This window comes from Myotis nattereri (assembly GCF_964212035.1).
Source record: "Myotis nattereri genome assembly, chromosome: 8".
Classification (NCBI taxonomy): domain Eukaryota; kingdom Metazoa; phylum Chordata; class Mammalia; order Chiroptera; family Vespertilionidae; genus Myotis; species Myotis nattereri.
The window spans coordinates 68,518,104-68,542,700 of record NC_138083.1 but is presented as its reverse complement, the minus strand read 5'-3'; the positions used below and the strand labels follow the sequence as shown (position 1 = coordinate 68,542,700).

At 45.1% G+C, this 24,597-nt stretch overlaps 1 protein-coding gene across 2 annotated transcripts in view; it reads left to right on the top strand.

Annotated features, from left to right (window-relative positions):
* Positions 1–24,597, top strand: part of EYA2 (EYA transcriptional coactivator and phosphatase 2) — a 209,133-nt gene that overhangs the window by 57,636 nt on the left and 126,900 nt on the right. For both annotated transcript variants that reach the window (XM_081096726.1, XM_081096725.1), the window contains exons 2-3: positions 14,068–14,184; positions 23,410–23,455. In XM_081096726.1, the coding sequence (XP_080952852.1) occupies positions 14,079–14,184; positions 23,410–23,455 (152 nt within the window). In that variant the 5' untranslated portion in view covers positions 14,068–14,078. The remainder of the gene's footprint in view (positions 1–14,067; positions 14,185–23,409; positions 23,456–24,597) is intronic.

Here is a 24,597-nt window from a genome sequence, read left to right as displayed (position 1 = left end):
GTTCTATAAAGTTCTGCATCTCGCTCCAGGGCCCTGTTGAACCCAACCTGAAATCAGCAGAATGTGTGTGGTCCTGTCCTGGTTGGTCACCGCACATTGGGTACTTTCTGAAGGCTGCCTCTGTGGGCCTCGGGAATATTGGAAAAACACATTGTAAAATGCAGGCATCTGAACTTGAGTCATGTTTTTTAAAAAGCCAATCTCAAGGGGTCATATACGGTATGATTCCATTTACATAACATTCTCAAAGTGACATCTTAGAGTTGGAGAGCGGATTAGTGATTGCCAGGGATTAGGGGTGCTGGGGCGGGGCTTGGTGAGCCTGGGGAGGGACAGCAGAAGGGAGATCTTGGTGGTGATGGAATAGTTCTCTGTATCGGTTGCAATGGTGGTTACACGTGTGATAAAATGACGCCGAGCTCTACACAGTCACACATTGCACCAATGTCAATTTCCTGGTTTTGATATTGTACTGCAGTTGGGTAGCATGCAGTCACTGGGGGGAAATTGAGGGAAGGATACCCAAGCCCTCTCTGTACTATTTTTTTACAACTTCTTATGAATCTATAATGAAATCAAAATAAAAAGTTTAAAAATATATCCCATGGACAGCAAAACGGGATTAGCCCAAACAAAGGGCCCTTGTTTCATATGCTATCAGGAATGAGGGAAGCATAATAAAACTCTCCCTCAACCGTTTTTATTCTGCACCAAGTTCACATGATGAGAATTTATCCGCGTGGGTGGGAGAGCTTAGTCGGAGGCTAAGATTCTAGACCCGGGCTGATTCTCCTTCCCAACAGGACTCCCTCCAACATAAGGCTGAACGATGGTGGTGAGGAGTTGACTCTGAGGAGGCCTATTAAAACAATTGCTATGTGTTCCTAAAAGGGTTTTGGATAAAATCTTTCAGATCAGGGAATAGAAGCAACGCAAGGGTGAGAGGACAGGACTCGGCCATTGGGAATATAAATCGGATCAGCCACTCTAACAGTGTCCTTGATAATTTCAAAGGTAGACCCAGCAATTTTACTTTGGGGTATCACACCTAGAGAGCTACATACATGTGTGTCCAAGAAGGTGTGTCCCAGGCCATCCGTGTGACATTAGTTATAATAACAGAAGTTGGGAAAACAGGACTGGCTGAAAGGAACTGTGGTGCAGACATACCTGGGGACACTGTGCAGCAGGGAGAAAGAATACGCTGGATCTCTGATCCTGACAGGGAAAGGACATCAAGATATTTTCATGCTCTAACCAGTTTGGCTCAGTGAATAGAGCGTTGGCCCTCGGACTATAGGGTCCCAGGTTCGATTCTGGTCAAGGGCATGTACCTTGGTTGCTGACTCCTCCCCAGTGAGGGACATGCAGGAGGCAGCTGATTGATGTTTCTCTCTCATCGATGGTTCTAATTCTCTGTCCTTCTCCCTTCCTCTCTGTAAAATTAATAAAATATATTTTTTGAAAAAAGATATTTTTATGGTTTGAGTGAAGAAAGTCTTGGAACAGGATGTACAGATCAATGACATTGGTTAAAACATGTTGATAAAACACTCTACGTAGGGACATATTTGGCCATTTGTGTGTGTTGATGACCAGAGAAAGGTCTTGAGAGCTATTCATCCTGTTAGTAATTGCGGATACTGCTGGTGGGATATAGTGGCCAAAGGCAACTTTAATTTGACCTGAAATTTTCAAATTTATTTACAAATGTTTTGAGATATTACCTGGGTGGTTAAAATTTAATCTTAAGAAAGAAAAGTTGATGCAGTTATTTTCTCAGCTTGAGGAGACACATCGCTAGGACTAGGCTGTCTATATCCCAGCTCTCTGGGGTCACCCCTGATGAATGCCACCTAAGACTGGATAGCAAGTCCCACTCTACAATCCGGACTTCATGAGAGCAGGGAACAAATGATTGGCAGCCTGACTTAATGAATGAATGAATCCGTGAATGAATTTAGCATCCGCTGTGTCCCTACTTTATCTGCCTTCTTCATGGCCTTTGGCGAGGAGACGGAGAGTATCTTGTTCACCTGAGTAGATGGTTGCCTTTGTATCCCAGCCCTGCCCCCACAACTTCTACTGAGTGACACCTTCCCTGTTGTAAGGGAGGTGCGGAGGAGGGATGGAGACATGGACAGGAGAAGAGGCTTGTGACCGCACTATGTAGCATGTGGGGTCTTCCCGTGGACACAGAAGTAGGCCACAGTAACAGCAGCCCCCGAATTTCACTGGCAGGCAGTTTATTCCTACTCTGACTTTCACACTGAACTCCAAAGATGTGAGGCCCCTGTGACCAGGATGGGATCACAGTCTTTTAAGACCGTGCCGTTCAAATGTAGGCTGTGTCCCTGCATTGCCAGCAGCTCCCCATAGACACCTTCCAAGGCTCATGTCCAGTGGGAAAGGGCATCTCTTCTGCAGGAGCTCATCCTGGGCCTCTCATTGGCTCCCACGGACTCGTGACCACTACCCCTGAGCCAGTCAGTCACTGTAGATGGGGGGGTGGGAGGTGCTAATTGCCAGGCTCAGGGTCAGCCCCACCCAAGCCACATTGTCTGAGAGTCGGGGAGAGGCAGTCCCCCCAAAGAAAGGAAGGATGCTATTGCCACAAGACCCACCAGGCCAAACCCGGGACCCCACTGCCCCTGCATGCTCCTTCTTAGTGATGACTCCATGCTGTGTCTCTGGAAGTTTCCGCTTTCTCCTCCTGCTTTCTTAGCTCAAAGCAGGACCACTGAGATAATTTTGCAATATATACATGTATCAAATCATCTCATGTACTAGTACACCTTAAACTTATACAATATGTCAGTTATATTTTAATAAAGCTGGAAATAATGAACTATGGGGGGATAGGGTGGAGCAGGACTACAATAGACATGACAACCAGGCAGAGCTTAATAGGCTCATAACCACAATGAACAAGTACCTTGTGTCATCGGGACAGGTGCTTTGGGACCACTTTAACCTTCTGCGTGGCTTGGGGACAGTAGCATCCAACATCCATGTCCTTCTGACCATGTCCTATATACAGTCCTAACACTGGGAAGAAGAGTGAACCAGGGGGTCTCAAACTCATGCCTAGAGGGCCCAGGCCGGAATATAAATGAGTATCCCATCTGGGGTGGTGACAGTATCAGTGACCAGCACATATAGCAGGCACTCCATAAATACTGATTGAATGAGTACATTTATTCATACAGTAAATTCATCTGTTATGCCACAAATATTTATTAAACAGCTCTCAAGGGCCAGGCCCTGCAGGAGATTTGGGGAATGTAATGGGGGACAAAACAGACAATATCCCTGCTGTCAGGTTGCTTATAGTTTGGTCCGGAAGACCGATGGCAGTAAATAACTGACATACACCTGGAAAAATTGTTATAGTGACTGCGCTAAGAGAGGGTGGGACGTGGGCCTGTGGAAGCTGCTCTAGGGGAATGGGCTGTACTCAGGGAGCGCCTGGGGAAACCATGTTAGAGCTGAGACCTCTGAGGGGCAAGCAGGAGGGAGTGGTGTTTCAAGCAGAGGGAACAGCATGGGCAAAGGCCATGGTGCTGGAACGAGACGTGCACTGAAGGAAAGCCTGATCAAGGCTGTGTTCAGAAGTCTTGGCTTCATTCTCAGAATAACAGAAGGCACTGGAGGTTGTCAGCAAGGATGAGGTGAGGACGCAGGTTCATTTCTGTTGTCTGCAGTCCCTCAGGCCACTGCGCTGAGAACAAACTGGAGGGGAGGCAACAGTGGCCCCACGGAGACGGGCGCAGAGGGCAGAGGCTGTGGTGCTGTCCAGGGCAGAGAGGGTGATGGCTGGGCCATGGAGGTGGAGAGCAGTCAGTGAGTTCCATGGATGTTGAGGAGGTAAACCTGATGACACCTAGTGATGGATTGGATATGAGAATTGAAGGAGAGGGAGGAGGGGGACAATCCTGGGCTTTTAATGTGAGCAGCTCTCCCCCTGAGATGGGGAGACTGGTGCAGAACCCGTTTGCGCCTAGCAGATGTATTTAGAATTGAAATCAAATGGGAGTGGGAGGTGTGGAGGCGGCCAGAAATGTCCAGGTTGGGGCCACAGCTGCGGTCCAACGAAAAACCTGTGATGGTTGTCGGCACGTTTGGATTCCTAAGCCCTTGAAAGATGCTGGGAGTTGGCCTTCTCTCTAGTCCCCTTGGCTGACTGGCCATCTGTCCTCTCCATCCAGCAGGCAGGGCCGCTGTTCTCAGCAAAGGTAGCTAGTGTGCTCAGGGGGGTGTGGAAAGGTGAGCTGCCCACCCGCCTGGGACCCTCCATCTGCTTTTGATCCCTCCCAGCCTTTGAAGTCTCCCCCACCCCCCACCTTCCAGCTGTCATCTCTCAGGCTCCTCCAGCAGCCTCACACTCCCCCAACGCTTCTCAGTCCCTGGGGACAGGGGTGGTGACAAGGGTAACAAATGGTGCAAGCCGCTGGCAGCAGCCGGCCAAGGAAAAGGCCAGAGGCCTGGGGCTTTCGAATGCCTCTTTCTTTCTGCAGCTCTTGGCCTGCTTCGCAAGCAGCAGGGGTATCAGGGTTTTGCAACAATGCAACACGGGGGCAGAAACTTTTTGTAAATGAATCCCATACCTTTGCTTCCTTTCCCTGCCTTCATGAAAGAGAAGCTAAGTCTTTCTATCCCCGCCCCCCCCCCCCCTTCTGTTAGACTGCTTTCCCTCTTCCCTCCCCTGCCAAGAGGCTAAGCTGGTCTCCTATTTCAGGTAATTGTGAGGAGGGGAGAGGGGAAGATGGGAAGGAGGCCTCCCCCTAAGTTGTAAAAGAACTCAACTCTGTCCATCAGGCCACAATAGGAACCAGTGGTTGTCGGATGATCTTCGTGGCAGATCCCAGTGTCCCCCAGGAATGTATGTTTCAGGCTTTTGTCTGTGTGAATGCAAATAATGTCAGTAGTCGCTACCCCTCAAATGCCAGTTGAGCACCCACTCACTCATGCCTTCTCTCATTTAATCTGTAGAACAACCTGCCAGGAAGGGCCCTCTTATTTTCGTCATCTTTAGAGATGAGGCTCAAAGACATTAAATAACTTGCCTATGGTCATATAGCTGCTAAGACACAAGAGCTAGAATCTGACCCCCTGTGGCAGATGACAGAGCCGGTGCTCTGACCCGGTGGCTTAGGGGATACACTGGAGCTGGATGGGCCCTGAGTTCAAATTCTGACTCAGTTTTACTTACAAGCTGTGGTTCAAATCACAGACCCTGGAGCCAGAGGACCTGGTTGTGAATCCTGGTTCTAGCACAAACCACCAGGTCGCTCTCTGAGCCTCAGTCTCCTCATCTGTACTGACTTCACAGGATTAAGTGAGCCAATATATTCAAAGGTCTCTTGGCTCCAGAGGAAGTGCTCTTTAAGTGTTAGCTATTTTTATTAGAATTATCTGTAAAAAGAGCACTATAATCAGGGCCTGTTAAGACCTTCAGAGGCCTCAAAACACCGACGAGATCAGCCTCCCTCCTCCACTGCCATGTAACTTTTTGTAAATGAATCCCATACCTTTGCTTATAACTCAGCAATAAAACAATATGACCCCAAAACACAAACATAAAACTCACCCTGTGCTGAAATTTTAAAAGCTGCTTTTTACATCTTCGTGGCAGAACAGGATATGTTCACTAACTAGGAATGATTCACATTCCCTTGGTGCCTATGCTTTACTCAGACCTAAATCTGTGTTTAGTCGGCCTGTTGGGAAATGGAAGGTAGATAACTGTTGTCTCCCATGGTGGTTGAGAGGATTAAAGGATATGATGTAAAAGTGATCGGTAAAATTGCCTGGCATGTAAGAGATGCCTGAGAAATGAGAGCTATGATTAGAATTTTTGGAAGGGTTTTTCTCTGTTCACATTGCTATACTGTTGATTAATGGTTTGCTTCTGCAAGATAGCAGCCTCCTAAACCATAACAAGAAAGAGCAATTGTCAGGTTCTTAAGTTAAGGTCCTGCTTACTTTGTGAGCATCACAATCCTACTGCTCCAGCTTTGTTAGTGTTATCTATTTCGTTGCCTCCACAGGATGATGTTTGAATTGCTGGAGGGCTATTTGATTCAATCTTGCATTGCCTACCAAAGATCTAGACCAGGGGTGGGCAACCTTTTTGTGAGTGCGTGCCAAAACCAGCAAAATCTCTGACTCAAAATTCTTCTGCGTCCCAACCCTAATTTTTTGACAACATGTTACGCCTACTTGATATCTCTTAAGGTGTTCGTATGTGAAGAACCTTGAAGAAATAATAAAATTCATTCAAGCGACAAAAACACAGTATATGATGATGAAAAATACATTGATTTTTTTAATGTATACATGTACACTGATAGTCCGACAGAAGACTTTATGACTCCGTTTGATATTATCAGTGGGACTTTTGCTGCTGCATCACTGATGACAGAGATTTTACATCAGGTTTATATTTCGTGACCTTCAGAGATATGCACGAGCTACTACTTTCATCCGTCAGGCTACTCCTATTACGAGACTTAACAAAATTCATCACTGAGAACAAAGATTCATAAGTGTATGTGGATGAAACCAAAACACTGGTCGGATCTAGGAAGGCAGGTAGAGTTAAGGCAGAGGCATAGAAATTGCTCTTCCCCTCTCTCGTCAATCCACATCTATGGTCTTTAAGATAACTTGTTATGTAAAATTATTTATTTATTTAAGATGCACCTACACTGAATTTATCTGAAAAATAAAAAAGTCAATATTAAGAAAAAAATTGTAAATGGGAGATTATAAGAGAGGGTTTTGCGTGCCAGCAAAAGTTACTGGCGTGCCATGTTTGGCACGCGTGCCAGGGGTTGCCCACCCCTGATCTAGACCCAGTCAAGTGGCTTATTTCCTTTTGGAGTAAATACCATGCAAATTAATTGGGGGAAAGGCAAACTTTTTAATTGCTATATCTTGCTGGATTGATTCTTTTATCATTACTTTATGTTCCTCTCAATCTCGATAATGGTTTTAATTTTCAAGTCAATTTGAAGTCATTTCTGCTTTCTTTAATTAGTATTTGCTTCATATGGACTTTTACAATATTTTGCTTTGAATCTCTGTGTATCTTTATATTTAAAAGGGTCTCTTGCAATAATCATGTAGTCAGTTTTTTTAAACCCGGATTTGTAATCTTTGTCTTTTAATTTATTGTGTTTATATTTCATGTAATTATTGTAATGTAATATAAATGTGTATTAAGTTTAATACAATTATTGATAACTTTGAGTTTAAATTTATCATTTTACTTCTCTATTTGTTCTATCTCTTCTATGTTTTTTTCTCTTCTTTTGGATTACTCAGTTATTTTTATTATTCTATTTTCTCCTCTATTAGCTTGTTAGTAGCCATTTTTAAATTATTGCCCTCTAGTTACCCTTAACATTATAGCATGCATTCTTGGTAAATCTTTTACTATAAATTAGTACTTTTCTCACACCCAGGAAAATGCAAGGTCCTTAAAACAAGTTAACTTTGTTTATCCCTCTCCTTCTCACATAGTCACCTTTTTATGCAGTTCCCTATTCCTTGCAGAATTTTCATGCTCCCAGAACATTATTTTGTAGGGTAGGTCTTCTCTTGGCAAATAATCTTAATATTGGCTTGTTTCACTTTTGAAGGATTTTCGTGCTGGCATAAAATTCTACATTGGCAGGTGAGATTCCTTTTTTTATTTCTGATAGTCATCATTTCTATTGAGAAATCTTATTTCTCCTTCTTTATAGATAACCTGTATTTTATTTCCCCTCTGGCTGCTTTTAAGATTAATATGTTTTCACACATGTGCAGTTTGACCATGATATAGACTGAATGGCCAGATTATTATGACCACCTGATCAGTATTTCATTGACACTTCCAAAAATACTGAATATTGAAAACTTCCTAAACAAATACTCTCAAGGTTTTATTATTATTATTATTTGCATAACTAATTCACTTCATTGTACTGATGGGGTGGTCATAATAATGTGGCCGTTCATAATAATCTGGCCGCTCAGTGTATATGCCCAGGAGTGTTTTCTCTTTGTTTATTCTGCTTGGGAGGCACGGAACTTTTTCATTCCATAAGCTTGATATCTCTCATCCGTCTTGGAAATGTTCCTGTCAGTTTTTCATTAAATATAGTTTCTGACTTGTTCTCTCTCTCCTGTCCTTCTATAGCCTCTATCACATGTATGTTAGACCTTTTCTCCATGTTCCATGTTGCTTTTATGGGTTTTTTAAACCTATTTTCCAACCTTCTTTCTGAGATTTGTCTACTGACTTACCTTCCAGTTCATTTAGGTTTTCTTCTGCTATATCTAATCTGTGGTTCAACTGCTCTATTGAGTTCTGAATTTCAGTTATTGTATTTTCAATTTTAGAATTTCCATTTGATTTTTTAAAGATTTTAGTTCTCTAGTAGCATTCTATACCTTAAATCTATTTTCTTGATTATATTATCAAAGTTGATGGGGAAATCCTTGTTTGATAATCCCAATATCTGATCTTATATGGATTTGGATTTTTGTCTTTTTTTATCATTTCATCTTATATCCTTGCATGCCTGGTGGTTTTTATTAAATGCTAAACATTGTGTATAAAAATTATGGTGACTTTGGAGGATGACATCTTCTCCAAGAGAAAAGTTACTTTTCTTCTGGTAGGTGGCGATAGTAGGAGGCAGATCACTTTGATCCAGTAAGGGATTAAGATAACTCAAGACAGGTTCTATTTGGTGTGCCCTTGCTCCAAGGCAATAACCCTTCAGGGTGTCCGTTAAAAGCCCAGTGTATGTTAAACTATAATTAAAAAATAAAATTTTAAAAAAATTACAAATAAAAGCTGGATGTGTTTACCAAGGCCTCTCATCCTTAATGGGCCATGAACTCCAAAATCTGCCTTTGCCAAAAGCTCTGCTTCGTTTCTTGCCTTCTGAGCTACCCCTTTCTGTTTGACTTCTCTGGATCTCACCCCACCCAGCTTAGGTATCAGCAAATGCCTCAAAGGTAGTGACTGTCAACAATATTAGGCTCACTTCTTTATTGTTCTCATTTCTCTAGGATCTTTGCTAACTGCCATAGTTCAGTAGCCCTGAATGCCAGTTTTTGTCTCCCCAGCCCAATGAGACTGGAAAACTCTAAACCCTTACCTTCTTCCTCTGTGCTTATAAATTGGCAAATGTCTTGCAAGGAAAAGTGGTAGAGGTCATACTTAACTCAGCCCATTTCTCATCTCTCTGGGATCCTGGCCCTCACGCCCTGCCTTGGTTATCCTCCAGTGCCTTAAAACAATGTTTTGTGGCTTTTATTTTTAATTGTGTAATGCGATTAAACCAAAATACAAACTGTCCCAGAATATCTGAAGAGTAAATTCAGTTAGAGGGTTGCATACATATTAGGAAAATGGCTTATTTTCATTTTCTCCGATATTGGAGGCAAATGCAACTTTAAATCATACTAAGTGGAATATTTACCTAAATATGAAAGGTAAAATTCCATGTCGGTAGTTAAAATGTAGACAAACTTTAATGTCCAAGGGTTAGGGAAAGAAGTTTTACATTTAGTGGGGGGAAAGGAACTTATTGGGCAAATATATGACATTTTTAATTCTATACGACACCATAAATAAAGAAAACAGAAAATGAAAGATTAAGAAAGGAAACTTATAGCGTCTAAAACCAACAATGAACCAATATCTAGATTCTACGAGGCACTCCAGCAACTCAACAAGAAAACAAACAAACGAAAAATCCAGTAGAAAAATGGGTAAGGATAAAAGATATACTAGTAAATAGACAGTTCTCCGAAACTCATATGCCCCATAATTAGGTTGAATATATGCTCATACTCACTAGTAATCATAGAAATGCAACTTAAAACAACTAAGGTATCATTTTTCACCCCATCAGCTTGGCAAAAATTAGAAAGGTGGACAATGCCAGGTGTTAGCAAGAGTTTATCAAACTACCAGGAGGGTAAGAGATCAACCAAAGGACTTGTATCCATGCATATGAGCACCAATGGACACACACAATAGGGGGTGGGGCATGTGCTGGGAGGCAGGAGCGGGCAGGGAGAGGTCAATGGGGGGAAAAAGGAGACACATGTAAAACTTTCAACAATAAAGAATTTTTTTTTAAAGAATTTTTGAAACTAGAATGCCTCTGCACTTCTGGTGAGAATCTAAATTAGTACAGGAATTATGAAGAGCAGTCTGCTAGTACTTGGCAAAGTTGAGTTCACATATACTCAATGACAACAGAAATCATATATATATATATGTATATACATACATATCCATTTTATGAATATATGTGTGTATACATAAATATGTTTTATGATTTTATTATGTTTTATATTTTTTAAATATTTAGTATGTTCAAATGAAAATGTTCATTGCGGCATTGTTTATGATGGCTGAGAGATGGCGGCTTCCTACACGTTCATCATTAGGGCAGTGCATAAATAAATAGAGCGGGGCACAGTATGGACTTCTAGCCACAAGCTAGAGAATCGTCCAGCAATATGTATCCTTTTTAAAATCATAGTGCAGACTGGGGGTGAAGTCTCATCAACAGAATGAGATCTCATATACAACACTATTCATGTAAATTAAAACATGTCCGTCACACATAAAACAACATGGCATCATTTAAGAAGACACATTTAATACATTAGAGTCATTTTCTAGGGCGAATTGGAAACATGAGGATAAACAGGAATTCTTAAAAATCTTGTTGAAAGAAGCTAATCACTCAGTTCTAGATTTCCTCCCTCCCTTCTTCCCAGTCCCTCTCCTCCTCCACGCCTTCCTTCTTCCTATCCCCACAGGTGTCAATCAGACGAGAGAATGAATAAGATTCTGTGTCAAGTGCTGTTGGGAAAATACGGATGATTTCCATGTTGCTTGGCCTGCAAAGATATTAGGCAAGAGGTGAAGACACCAAAAGCTTTAGCAGCAATACTCTGTCCCAGAGTTAAAACTCACAAACACATTCCTGCTCTGCTGTAATGTCAACAAATGCTGTTTGGATGTGCTAAGAGCTCTTGAGGATGACAGCAACACTCAGTAAAATAAATAAGCTATGTGACTGAGGCCAGAAGTCACATTGCTATTTCTTTCCTTGTCAGGCTTTCCTGATGGCTTTCAAATGCAAAGGCCTATAGAGACCAGGAGGAAATAAACATGGAAAAGGAGGGTCCACTGTAAGACACTAGGGAGGGGTGGGGACTGTGGCAAACTGGAGCCCATAGGCCTTCACTAAGTTGGTCTGCCACTACTCAACTCCAGCTAATTGTTGTCATGCAGAAATGTGGCACTATTCTTCTATTTTCAAGAGAAGCGGAAAATCTAGGTTTCTGTATGAAATTGCTTTGCTTTAAAATATGGGCAATGACTTTTAAACCCTGAGGATGCAGAGACAATTCATTTTGTTTTGAACTGGATTTGGTCATTTAGCTAACAATTTGCTGCCTCTAATACCATACTCATAACATCTGGATACTTAGAGACCAGTGCTATTTTTTACATCATTGTTTATTTTTTAACCTTGAATAACCTTTCTCCAAAAGGATGTAGGGAATGAGTTTAGATAAAATGCAAATTTCTGGCACCTACAGTCAGACAATAGGTTCAACGTCTGCTATTTGCTGAGCTCCATACAACGTGTTTGAAGTATTCAAAGAATGAGACTCCCAGGCCTCTCTCCTGGAGTGTCTGTGGTGTTCGGGGAACAAGCAAACAGGCACACAGCGTACATGCATACCTGGGAACATTTAGGAACTAAATGCGTATCAGCTAATATAAAGATATAAGCAGTAGAAGCTGATTTGTGTGGAATTCTTTTATCAGATTAAAAAGTATATATAAAATACTTCCTATGTGTAAGTCCTAGAATAACTGATTTATTTCTTTTTTCAAAAAATTAAGTGTTTCAGCCCTGGCCAGTGTGGCTCAGTTGGTTGAGCATTGTCCATGCACCAAAAGGTCACCAGGTCAATTTCCCGGTCAGGGCACATGCCCAGGTCACTGGTTCAATCCCTGGTTGGGGTGTGCACAGAAGACAATCAATGAATGTTTCTCTCTCTCCCTCTCTATTCCCCTCTCTGTAAAATCAATAAAAACATTTTTTTTAATTAAGTGTTTTAGGCACACAAAGATGCACAGTAACCACGTAACAGAGGATAACAGTAGTATGCCCATCACCCAGTTTACAAACTAAAACTGGGCTGGTAAATATTTTCTGGCAGATATTAAATATTTGTGGGTCTCTGCCATAATTACTCAGAAGTTGCAGCATGAAAGTGGCCATGGACAATTTGGAGCTATGCTCCAAAAGACTTTATTTATGGACACTGAAATTTGAATTTTACATAATTTTCACATCCTGAAATGTTATTCTTCTTTTGATTACTTTCAACCATTTAAAAATGTAAAAGCAATCCTTCGTTCATGGGTCGCACAAAACAGATGGCAGGCTGGATTTTTTTTTACTGTTATTTATTAATTATTGTATTATTTTCCATACAAACAACTGCAGACCTACTTTTGCCCCACCCTATATATTTTGATGGGCCTCAGTCAATGTCAGCCCCTGAACGAAAATGTCACACACACAGTTGACACTCCCAGGTACCACTTCCCAAATTGCGCCCGCCCCACCTACTATTCCCGGAGTTAACCATTGTCCTGAAATTGGTGTTTATTGTTCCTATACATACTATTATATTTTTATTGCATGCGTCTGCATCCCTAAACAGTATATAATACCGGTTTATGTATTTTGCACTTCATAGAAGTAGAATCACAACTTGGGCACCCTGCTACCTCTTTGCTCAGTACTTTGCCTGGCAATCTGTCTGTTGTGCTCTGTGGAGCTTCATCCAGCCTTTTGCACAGCTGTATTGTATTCCATCATGTGAGCGTACTGCCTGGTTATTCATAGGCATTTAGGTTGCCACTGCTAAGTCCTTTCTTTACATGTATCATCTCTTTCCACCTCACCATGACCTCGTCAAGGAGGTACTTTGATAATCCCCACAGTCCAAGTGAGAACACTTTTGACTTAGAGCAGTTTGGTCACTTGCTCTGGCTAGGGAGTAGTGACGCTGGAATTTGAATCCACAGCCTTCTTACGAAGAAATCTGAGTTCATAACCACTTGGCTTCGGTCAGTACGTGGTGTTTATTAACACAATGATATCGGATCCTGACCTTGGATACGGATGTGCAGTCAATAAACTTAGCCTTTCTCTGAGGACAGCTTGAATCAGTGCCAAACGTTGCTGGTTGTAGTTGAGTCCTTTGCTAACGGCCATGTGCGATGTTGTGCTCATGAACCGGAAACCTCATTTCCTAACCACAGTGGGTAGGAATTTGGGAGGCATAAGTACTGACATAGCGCAAGGGTTGGAGAAGTTTTCAATCAAAGAACCCAGGAGACTTGTCCCTGCCTCCGTTCACATTTTATCAAAATGTGATAAAGTAATTCAGGAGCTAGTGTCTTCTTTCTGGGGAGGGACCACAGTGATGGGCGGTGGGTTTTGCTGCCTAGAGGGACTTAAATATCAGTGATGCCTTCGGAGCCTTTCTCCACCTGAGCAGGTCACACCATGGAATACCATATCCGTTTCCCCTCTTAGCTACAGTCAGCTCGGACTTCTCCCCACGCCTCTGGCTTTGAGGAATCTAAATTCAAACACTCTCTCCCTGCCTCTTTCTCCCTTCCTCTCCCGAGAAGTCTCCCTGGCTCACTCCAGCTCATTCACATGACATTTGAAAGAGTCCAAACTATAATTTTTCTAGTGGCAAAATACAGCAGGAAGGAGGGGAAAGTTTTAATCAAGTGGGCGTCTTCTCCCCAGGGGAGCAAGTACTTCATTTCAATGCCTCATTTCCCTTTGATGAAAAGTTTAGTGAATTTTTATTATGTAGAATTTATAAGACGGCTGGGTGTAGGTAATCAGCTCTCATATTTATACTCTTAGGGAAAGAAAGAGAAATCATTAGTAAGCATGCATAATTGATGAATAAATTACATTTCCCTTTGTTTCCTTTCAGGTAACAAGGAAATGCTAGAGCTAGTGCTCTCACCCAGTCTTACTGTAAACAGCACCTGTGTGGGTAAACTGAAGCTTGCTGCTGACGCCGATGTCCGGACTCTGAGTGGCACAGAAGGTAGGCCTCCTGGCATGAGCTGTGGTAGAGCAGGGGTGGTCCCTGCCCACCCGGCGGAATATAGTGAGGGGCTATCAGACTTAAGACACCCATCCTTTCGAAAGTACCGTCGCTATAACAGTTTCTCCTCCGGTCGTTTAGATTGTTGCCGCTGGACCAAAACTTTGGCGTACGTTGCTGACAATTCTGTCTAGTCATTGGAGGGGAAAGTGTGCTCGTTCGGGCTCGGAACTTCCTGTCTTGGTCTCTAATTCCAAGAATTGCTGACACCTCCCCAGATGTAGCCAGTTTTGGGCGTGTTCCAGGTCCGGCCTGGTCTCCGCTCTGTCCCTCCGCGCTCTCCTGCCGTCGTGGCATCCAAGCAGGCGTCTTGTCTAAAGGGGGTTGGTGTTGGGACAAGAACCCGTCCACCTTTTGCTTTCAGGTCGGGTTGAAGTCAAGGAAGCAGAGGAGAGTTAAGCTGTTTTTAAAATTATTGGCAAATGATGCAGCCAGACGAGTTTCACTAGAACAATTCCAGCTATTGTTTGCTTGTTTGGGATCTGTCAGCCTTCCTGGCAGAGCTGGAGTTAACAAAAGGCATTAAGCTATTCTGGTTACCATTGGGCTTAACCCTTTATTGGGCCAGCTTTGGGGTTTGCTGCCGGTACTCTGGGACCCCCGGCTGTCTCTCCTTCACCATCTGGGTTTGATGCCAGCTCATGGGGCACAAATGCTATGTAACTGTCATGGAAAACAAGATGCGTTTCTAGTTGAAATATAACGTCACAAGGAATTTGCTTTTAAGCAACTCCAGGCTTCTGGGAGTCATTATTGATGTCACCAGGATTATGACATTTCCTTTCCATGCCGGCAATGACGCTGGAACAACCCTTTGCTGGGTGCCACCAACAGGGGCTGGGCTCTCGTGCCCAACCCTCATGGCAGAGAACACCACCTCGTTCTTCCTGGCACTTAGGAGCGTGCGTGTAAAGCCCCTGGGCTCTCACAGAATTTGAGCAGATGCATGGAGCCCCGTTCACAGCCAGTCATGCTTTTCTTTCTGTAGAGAGAGGCACAAGTTACCTTAAGCCCGTCTTCATTTCAGAGCCAGCAGAGATGGGCCAAGGCATAGGCTGCGAGTAAGGAAGATCCAAGTCTGAGTCCCAGCTCCACTGCCAACCAGCCCAATGGTCTTGGACAAATGATTGAGCTTTTCTGTGCCTCAATTTTCTGTCAAATGGGGGCATAATCATGACCCACTTCACAGGGTGCTCACTGCAAGAGTAAATGACGTAATATTACACAAAGTGCCTGGCCCAGCTTGGGGGCGTGGTACAATGGTTTAACTTACTATTCCATTGTCATTGTCCTCTGACTCCTATAACCACAGTGAGCTCAAAGCCATGGTTGCAGGTTGCAAACTGGCAGCTCACAACCCAGTCTGACCTTCAGGCATGCCGTTGTTTTTTTTGTTTTTTGGGGTTTTTTTTTTTATGGATGACACCATGTTTTAAATAAAAGTTATAAAAATTGGGACAGTTCAGATGAAAATCTGGATTTCCAGTTTCTCTTGAAATGCTGACTGCGTTAGAGACCCCGGGCCTGGCTGCCACAGTGGGAGCCTGGGGCAGTTGTCCCAGAGGTGAGTCCCTACCTTGTGCCTTTAACTTTTGTGAGCACATACTCTGTGCCCGGCACCGCTCAGAGCAATGTAAATCCAGATGAATTCTCCTCCTCCTCCTCCGGCACCAATGGAGTGAACACTTGGCCGTGTGCCCGATGTTAATGTCTGAACGCAGTCAATCCCCACAACTCTGAGAAGTGGAGGCTCACTAACCTCCCTTTACACGGGAGGAAACTGCAGCACGGGGTCGGCATACAGCTTGGTCAGAGGGTGCAGCTACACGACAGCCACAGTGGAACCTAAGTCTGTCCCATCAGGAACACACTGACTGTTTCTCACGTGACATCACACTCCTGTTAGGCTGGGGTCCCGCTTTACCGTGCGGACGCCGAGGCATGGAAAGGTAAGTAGCCAGCTTAAAGTCCCACAGTTTGTGGCAGGGCCAGGAATCAAACCCAGGCACTTCGGCTCCAGAGTCCCCACTTCTTCACTCGGTCATTGGTTTTTGATTTTTTGCTCTTATGCTCAGTGGTGCCGGGGTGTCACCATGCAGGCTGTGCACGGTGCACTGTTTCTCAGGAAGACACTGAAAGGTGGATCTGCAGCCTCAAGGGCTCCCCACCCCTTGCGTTCTGCATTACAAACACCCCCTTCCCCAGCATCGCCTCTGCCTCCTGAGCCCCTCCACAGACAGAGTTGGTGGTCTCTCTCTTTTTCATTTTTATTGATTTCAGAAAGGAAGGGAGTTGGGAAAGGAAGATAGAAATGATGAGAGGGAATGATAAGAGGGAATCACTGATCGGCTGCCTCCTGCACACCCCCTACTGGGAGTCAAGCCCGCAACCCCCGGCATGTGCCCTTGACTGGAATCGAACCCAGGACCCTCTACCCACTGAGCCAAACCAGCTAGGGCGCTAGTTTCTCCTTTGTTCCTTTACTTCTCTAATAATATGTCAACAGATTGTTTGACGCACCTACTGAGTACAAGGCACTAGGACTGGTAGGGATCCAACCCTACCCACTACCCACTTTCCGGGGAGACCATCACTCTGCTCCCAGGGGTCCCTGCACATCATGTCCGACAGGGTGTGGGCTCAGCCTGGCCACCTGTGTGAACCTGGGCAAATGTCTACCCCTCTCTGAGCCTCAGCCACCTGTCTAGATAATGAAAGTTTGTTCAGTAAATTGTCCGCAAATGCCTGCCATGGATCAGGCCCTGGAGTAAGTTCTGGGAATATAATAGTGAACAAGACAGACAAGTCCCTGCTCCCAGAGCTTATGTTCTAGTGAAGGGGCAGGTACTGAATTTTTAAACAAATAAGGGGTTTCAGGTGGTGTAATTTCTATGAAAAGTGAAGCTGGCCTGTGAGAGAGAGCGGCCTGCGTGTGGGCCAGTGGCTAGAAAGGCTTCTCGCGGTGTTAAAGCCTTTGCAGAACGCTGGCCGCTTAGGAAACACTCCGCAGAGGTTAGCTGTGTCCCCCCGCTGTAATGTGCGGAGAATCTCACCTGGGACCTTGTGAAACCTCAGATGCTGATCCCACCTAAGATTCTGCATTTCTAACAAGCTCCCAGGTGATGCCTATGCTCTGGTCCCCCCGCACTCTGAGCAGCAAGGTGCTAGCTGGGTGGTTCTCAAGTCCTCTTGTGCATCAAATCACCTTGGAAGTTCTGTTAGCACACCGATCGCAGAGCCCCACCCCTAGCATTTCTGATTCTATAACGTTTTGGGCGAGGACTCTGAGAATTTGCATTTCTAACCAGTCCCAGGTAAGCTGATGCTGCTGGTCCAGCGAGCACACTCTAAGGACCAGGTTCCAGTGCTGGTTTTAATGCTAATGTCCAGATCCCACCCTCAGAGAGTCTAATTGGTCAGAAGTGTAACCTAGACAATAGGATTTTTTAAAACTCTCCGAATGAGTTTATTGTGCACCCAGGGTTGGAAACTGTTGTTCTAGATGCTAAATTCCTCCAAGACAAAGACAATTTTTAATTTGCATATGTGTATTTACATTTCTGTTCCAAATGAGTACATAATTCAGTGCCTGGCTCATGGTAGATGCCCCAAAATTATTTAGGGGGGGGGGAGTGCATAGATAGATGGTGGAAGATGGTGGATGGATGGATGGATGGAGGGAGGGAAGGATGGGCAGGTGGATGAATACAGAGCAGTCTTGAGGAATCACAGATAACTTCAGGTTGATATTGGCTTTGAACCCTTAGTTAAAGTTTCCTTTACTTCCCCAACCTCATTTTCCAGGTGTGTAAAGTACAGATAATAACTTCCTCATTGGGTTGTTGTGGGAATAAAAGAGATAAGAGCCATGCAGTCCTTTAGCACAGTGCCTGATCTGTTGGAACCACTGGAGAAATATTAGCTATCCTTCATTACCATTCAAGGGAAAATTGGATTTGAATCATATTCCATCTTCTGGAAGGAGGGCAGCGGGGAAGTTACAGAACTAAAAAAGTAAAGTTGAATAGAGAAAAATTTTTCTCTTAAAATACAGATACAGCGCAGCCAGTGTGGCTCAGTGATTGAGCGTTGACCAGTGACCAGGAAATCACGATTCGATTCCAGGTCAGGGCATATGCCCAGGTTGCAGGCTCCATCTCCAGTGAGGGGCATGTAGGAGGCAGCCAATCAATGATTCTCTCATATCATTGATGTTTCCCTCTCCCTCTCCCCCTCCCTTCTTTTCTGGAATCAATAAAAATATATATTTTTTAAATGCAGATACATTTTGCAAAAGCCGAGGCTATAATCTCTTTGGTGTTCCCTTGGAAAGGTGAAACCACCCCCCTATGGAACAAGCTGGGCTGTCCTCTTCTCTCAGACTTCCTGCAACTCCCTCCTCTGCCCTGGGCCTGGCAAGGTCTGAATCTGAGTTTCGGTCTCACCGGTTCCAGCCTGGGGCTGGCAGGTTTTGATTCATTACACCCAAGCCCGATTGAGCTGCCCAGAGCTTTGGCCAGGTCCTCACCTGGGGCGCCGCAGGGCACCTTCACCTTTCCCATCTCTATCTCAGCTGGCTTCCTGGGTGAGTTGGCACCCAGAATGACCCCTGCTGGCGCAGAACAGAATTAGTGTAGTGTTAAGGAAATTGCCAGTTCCCTCTTTTGGAAAAAGGGCACTGAGTATTATGAATTACCTAGTGCCCTCCATGGGTAAAGGACTTTCACTTATGGAGGCATCTCACAAACCTCACACATTCTCAAGCCACTTTCTCTGCCACATATTCATACTGTCACTTGCTTACTCATTTTTCTTTAAAACAACTCCCTTTCAATAAATTCATTTTACCAGTAAAAGGATGACTAAAGGCCAGTTCCAGAAATGAAAAGTTAGAATTCTAATAGACTTGTTATGATTCTAATACTCATTAAAATAAGTCTGTGATGATTCAAGTAGAAAAAGGTGTATATGCATGCCCCCTCAAATCCCCACACTCTGGCTTCATTCCTTTCAGTCCTCAGGAACAGCCCCGAGATGGACAAAGGACTTGTTCACTGTCACATGGACACTCAATGCGAGTCAAAGTTGGGGTGTTCACTTCTGGACTCCTAATACAGTGCTCTCTCCTACTGTCCCTGTCCCTGGTCCGGGAGCAATTTACATCACCCACATGAGGGAAATGAGCTGATACAGTTACAGGCATGCACCTTTTGTGGCAAAGACCTGCTTCAGAGCATCTCACTAGAAATTGTCTCATCTCTCAGAGATCAGTTAGAAGCAGCCTCTGGGGGCCAGTTAGACATCTTAATAGTGGTTGCTGCTTTCAGAATCATTAGCTTCTTAATCCTCCCAGTGAGAAGTAAAAAAAAAAAAGCGTGAACATTCAAATTGGGCTCCTGGATTTAAATGGCTTAAACAAGGGCCCCAGGGGACTGGAAAGCTAATAATAGCTGCTGCGCGTTGAGCAGTTACCGTTTGGTAGGTATGTGCCTGTGTAATCTTTGCAGCAGCTCTTCAGGAATGAGATGTTGTCCCATTTTGCAGATGTAGAAACTGAGGCTTAGAGAGAGAAGGTCACAGGCATAAAGTCACACAGCTTCATTGAAGCAGAATAGGATTTGAATTTGGATCTGACCCCTTCTTGCCCACATGCTTTCTTCAGAACGAATATTAAGTTAACAAATGCTGAGATTTGGCTTGCAGATCTCGCCCACAGTAGGTGCCGAATAAACATTTGTTGAATGCATGAATGAATGAGCAGTGTGGGCAAGTTCCTTCACACAGTCACATAGACACACAGTCACACATAAGTGTGCACTTATTCGCACAGACCCCAGCTTTAGTTGCCTCATATTAAAGCTGGATCTTGACTTTGCTCATTTATATTACCTTCTTGGTCCCAATATGCATTTGAGTTTGTAACTTCAGGAACAGAGATTTATTTTTATTAACCCAGAATTGTGATACATTTTAGTAATTTGCGGTTCTTTATTAGCTCATGGTCTAGACTCTTCTACTCAGAGTGTGGCTCCTGGGCCTGCTGTGTCGGCAGCACCTGGGAGCTTCCTTGCCCTGCAGACCCGGAGTCTGCATTTTAGCAAGATCCCCAGGCCAGTGCTGTGCCATTAAGGTTCCAGGTGCATTGCTCTAACCGTCCACTTTCCTCCTTGTACCTTGTTATAATTATAACGAAGTACTTACTGGTGTAATGTGTGTTTGCCACAGGAGGGTTCATGAGGGCCGGGACCCTGACTGCTTTTGCTCACTACTGGAACCCCATTCCTAGCATAAGCCTGGCACCTGGTGAGCAATGAAGGAAGGAGTGAGTTCATCCCAGAGGCTCTGCCCATCTGTTGAGCTCATCTTTCTCCCTTCACCCATGGAAAGCTGGGGAGGAAGAGCAGGCTTAGAGTTTTAAATTCAGAAGTAAATGGAGGAGGCTCTCTGCCCCTCTCCACTTGAGAGCTGCCTGCCTCATTTGATGTGTCAGCCACTCCCTCTGAGACACATGGTGAAGCCTGGATCAATAGATGTGGCTCTGGTGAGTCAGCCACCAGGGCTGCTTCCACCACTGGCAACGTGGATAGGAGTTGCCATCAATGACTCCTCCCTTGAGCTCACCCTCGCCCATCATGGCAAGTTCAATGACACTGACAAGGTTAAGAGCAGGAAGTTGTAATCACCAGGAAGTCTATCTCCATCTACCAGGCACCAGATCCCACAAATATCAAAGGAGCTGCTGCTGCTGAATGTGGTTGTCGTCACACAACCCCATGCATGTGACGGGGTGACCATGAGCAGTGTGACCACTGCCCTAGATTGCCAGAATGCTTGCCCCCCTCACACCCTCTGCCAGGGTCTTTACACTTCCCGAATGCCTGTATCTGGCTTGTGCAGTTTTCCCAGGGTTGCCGGGGTGGGGATGGGAGAGGGTTACAGGTTTGCACCGCAGGAGAGGGAAGAAGGCAGATCTCTCTACAGTTCAGAGGAACAGAGGAAGCCGAGTGAGGGGAACATGCAAATCATGGCAGAAGGGTTGTGGGGCATAGACTCTCGCTTCAGATTTATTGGCTGCCACGTTGATCCCAGCCCATAGGAATGTTTTCATAGATGCAGGTTTTTATGAATATGTACATATTTATTAAAGAAAACATAATAAAAATGTTTAATTCAGTAACTTATGTACCTAACACACTCAAATCATGGGCTTTTACCAATAATGAGTCTGTGGCTGCTTCAGAATGAGACAGTTCATTCTCTAGTCCTGGGGGAGGATGAGGATGGAGGTATGGGAGGCCCTGCCCGGAGCAGTAAACCCCGAGTGGGGAAATTAGCATTGAATGAGCACCTACTGTGCGCCAGGGGCTTCCCTAGATATTAGACTGCTCCAACTTTTCTTTTAATACGACACATAGTAAGAAATCTGTTTTTGACACTGCCATTCTATACCCACACATACACACACACTCATACACACACAAAACACACTCTCATGTCTATAGCTGGAACAAAAGCTTCACATTTCTGTCTTACTATGAGTATTCCACGCTGATATTGTCTCTTTTATTCTTTAATTCCAGTTGTAGCTCTCTAAATGGACTTCAGGACTCCACCCTCACCCCAGTGGTTTTTAACTCATCTGGTGATTAGGGGAAATGACCTGGCAGTCAAATTACCCTTGGGTTCAAGTCCCAGGCCCTATGCCCATGGGTTGTTTGGCTTGAGCAAGGCACATAGCCTTCCCCAGTTCCTCCATCTGTACACTGGGGAGAATGCCATTGTCTGCCTTGTACCGTGTGAGGACTAGATGAGATCATGCATACAGGCAGTGAACTCAGGGCCTGGCATGTAATGAGCTTCCCAGTGGATGAGAGCTGCTCTTAGCATGATGACCATCGCTGTGGGCTGCAGTGTCCTGTTGCAAAGACCGACTTCAGAGCCAGACCACCCAGGTTCAGATCATAGATCTGCACCGTATGACCTGTGTGGCCTTGGGGGAGTAACTCTCTGTGCCTCCAGGTCTTCATCTGCAACAGGAGGTAGTGACTAGAGCCCTGCTCATGGGGTGATTATGAGGATTAAAATAGCTAATCCAGATAACGTATTTAGAGGAGAGCTTGGCACATCACAAGCCCTGGGTCAATGGTGGATATCACCGTCATGTTCTCATTTAATTCTCACGCATCCTTGTGAGATAAAGATTTCCCGCCGTTTCACAGGAGGAACTGAAGTCCAGAGACTCTAGGCAGCCTGCCCAAAGTCTCTGCTACTCGTGGTAGAGTTGGAATTGCAGGTTGATCTTCTAGCCTCCAGCTCAGGGACTGAGAGGGGATCAGGCTCAGGCTCAGAGCCACTGCCCTACTCACCAGAGTGTGGATTGCCAAGTGGGCGCCATCAATAGACATGATATCTAGGAGTTTCCAGGGCTCCACAGTTTCCAGGGCTCCATAGCATGAGTTGTGCTATGAAAGGTGACATAGAGTTGAACTGTCCGTTTGTAAAATTATCCTCTTGCAAACATCTCTCCTTGCTTAGTTCTATCACCTTTTCGTCACCTCCTCTTATTGTCTCCCACTGATCGTTGGCTGCTGTGTGCCCAGAGATTTGGTAGAGTCAGGAGCCCAGGCCACTGACATCTCACTGCTGCACACCCTCGCTGGAGCCTAGGAGGTGACCCAAGAGCTGCCTTCCCCTCAGTGCTGGGGCCAGCCCTACCTGAACCCTATGGGCTGAAACTGGGGAAGGAGGGAAAGAACATCGAAGTGATGTCATCGGAAGAAGGGAAATGGGTTTTGAGAGTCAGGAAACCAAGTTCAGGTGCCAGTTGTGCCGCGATCTAGTCAGATGACCTGGTCAAGCACCTTCTTTCTGTCCCTGTGGCCTCCGTTTCTCCCTGTGCAATGGGTGGGAGGACGGATCCCATGCTGATGTTTGGAGATGCTGCCTTTCTCTGCAGTCCTTCAATTAGTACTGGAGACAGAGCTCTCCCAGAAGGGGCTTTCAAGGAGAGTGCTAAGACGTGCCTCACGTAAGCTGCTGTGGTTGAGAAAGCCCCAGGCAGTGATCTCTAAGTTTCTCCCCACGTAGAGTGGCATCTGAAGTCACAGCTTCTGTGGAACACCACTCGATTGCTAAAGCCCTTCTCCTTTGCCTCTTCCCCTCCAGGCATCACCACATCGGCCCTTCCACGTGTGTCCCAGCTCCTGGCAAGGTGAGTACCCTTGCCTTGGCTCTTTGCCTTGTCTCCTCACACCCTCTGCCTTTTTCTTTCTTGGAGGACAGATATCTAGAGCCAGACTCCCTGGAGAGGAATTGCAAGGCCAGCACTTACTAGCTGAGCCACCTTGAGCAGAGAACACACCTCCTCCGGCCTCAGTCTCACCATCCGGAAAAGGGGGACACTCACGATGCCTGTCCCATGAAATGAGCTAAAACGTAAAAAGCACTTCGAAGGCGGCCTGGAACAATGATTTCAGTGTTGGCTGTTGTGGGGGTTTTTTTTTCATCTTCCTTTGTTCAGTTTTCAGTTTTTCCTTTCTTTCTTCTGTCCTTTCCTATGCATAGACTCTCTCTCAATTCCTTCCTCCCTTCTTCCTTGTCTCTCTTTTTTCCTTTCCACTTCTTTTCTCTCTCACTTCTTTCTCTCTCTCCCTCCTCTCTTTGGCCTTCTCTCTCTCCTTCCCTCTCCCCTCCCCATCCTTTTCTCTTTCCTTTCCTCTTTCGTCTCCCTCCCCCTCCTTCCTTTCATCCTTTCTGCTCCAACGTTCACCCAACACACTTCGGTACCAAATCCCATACACAGCCCTGGAGTCTCCGAGGTCCCTGCCTCGGAAGGCTTCCAATCCAGTGGGGAGACGGGCCAGTAAATCAGAAATCTCAGCTCTGCAAGCGGGCAGCAGAAACGCTCCCCTGGAGACGTGCGCTGGGCAGAGGGAGCTCAGGGAGGGACGCAGCGTACCAGGGCCCTCGGTGACCTGCCTGGGGAGCCCCCTGGGTTTGGCCTGTGGGATGGCCAGCAGCTCCTTGTCTGGAGTGCTCCTCCCTTGACAACCTTGGAGAAGCTATTTCTAAGGCGCACCTTTCTCAGCTTCCTCTCCCTCCAGATGTTTTGGGGGTTGTTAGTAGCAACCGAGGTCTGTTAAATCTTCCAAGCTTATTTTATGGCCTCAGGATTAGAGCGCTCCCTCATCTCTTCTCTGGATTTTCATTTCAGCCCCAGTTTAATCCGAGTGGGGTAAATTGGTTTTGATGGGAAGCAAGAGTGGATCATCTCAGATTTCCACTTTCTCCTTCTAAGGACAGCTGTCCATTGGGTACATTTCAGATAAGGTTCACTGCTAGGTCCCGACCAAC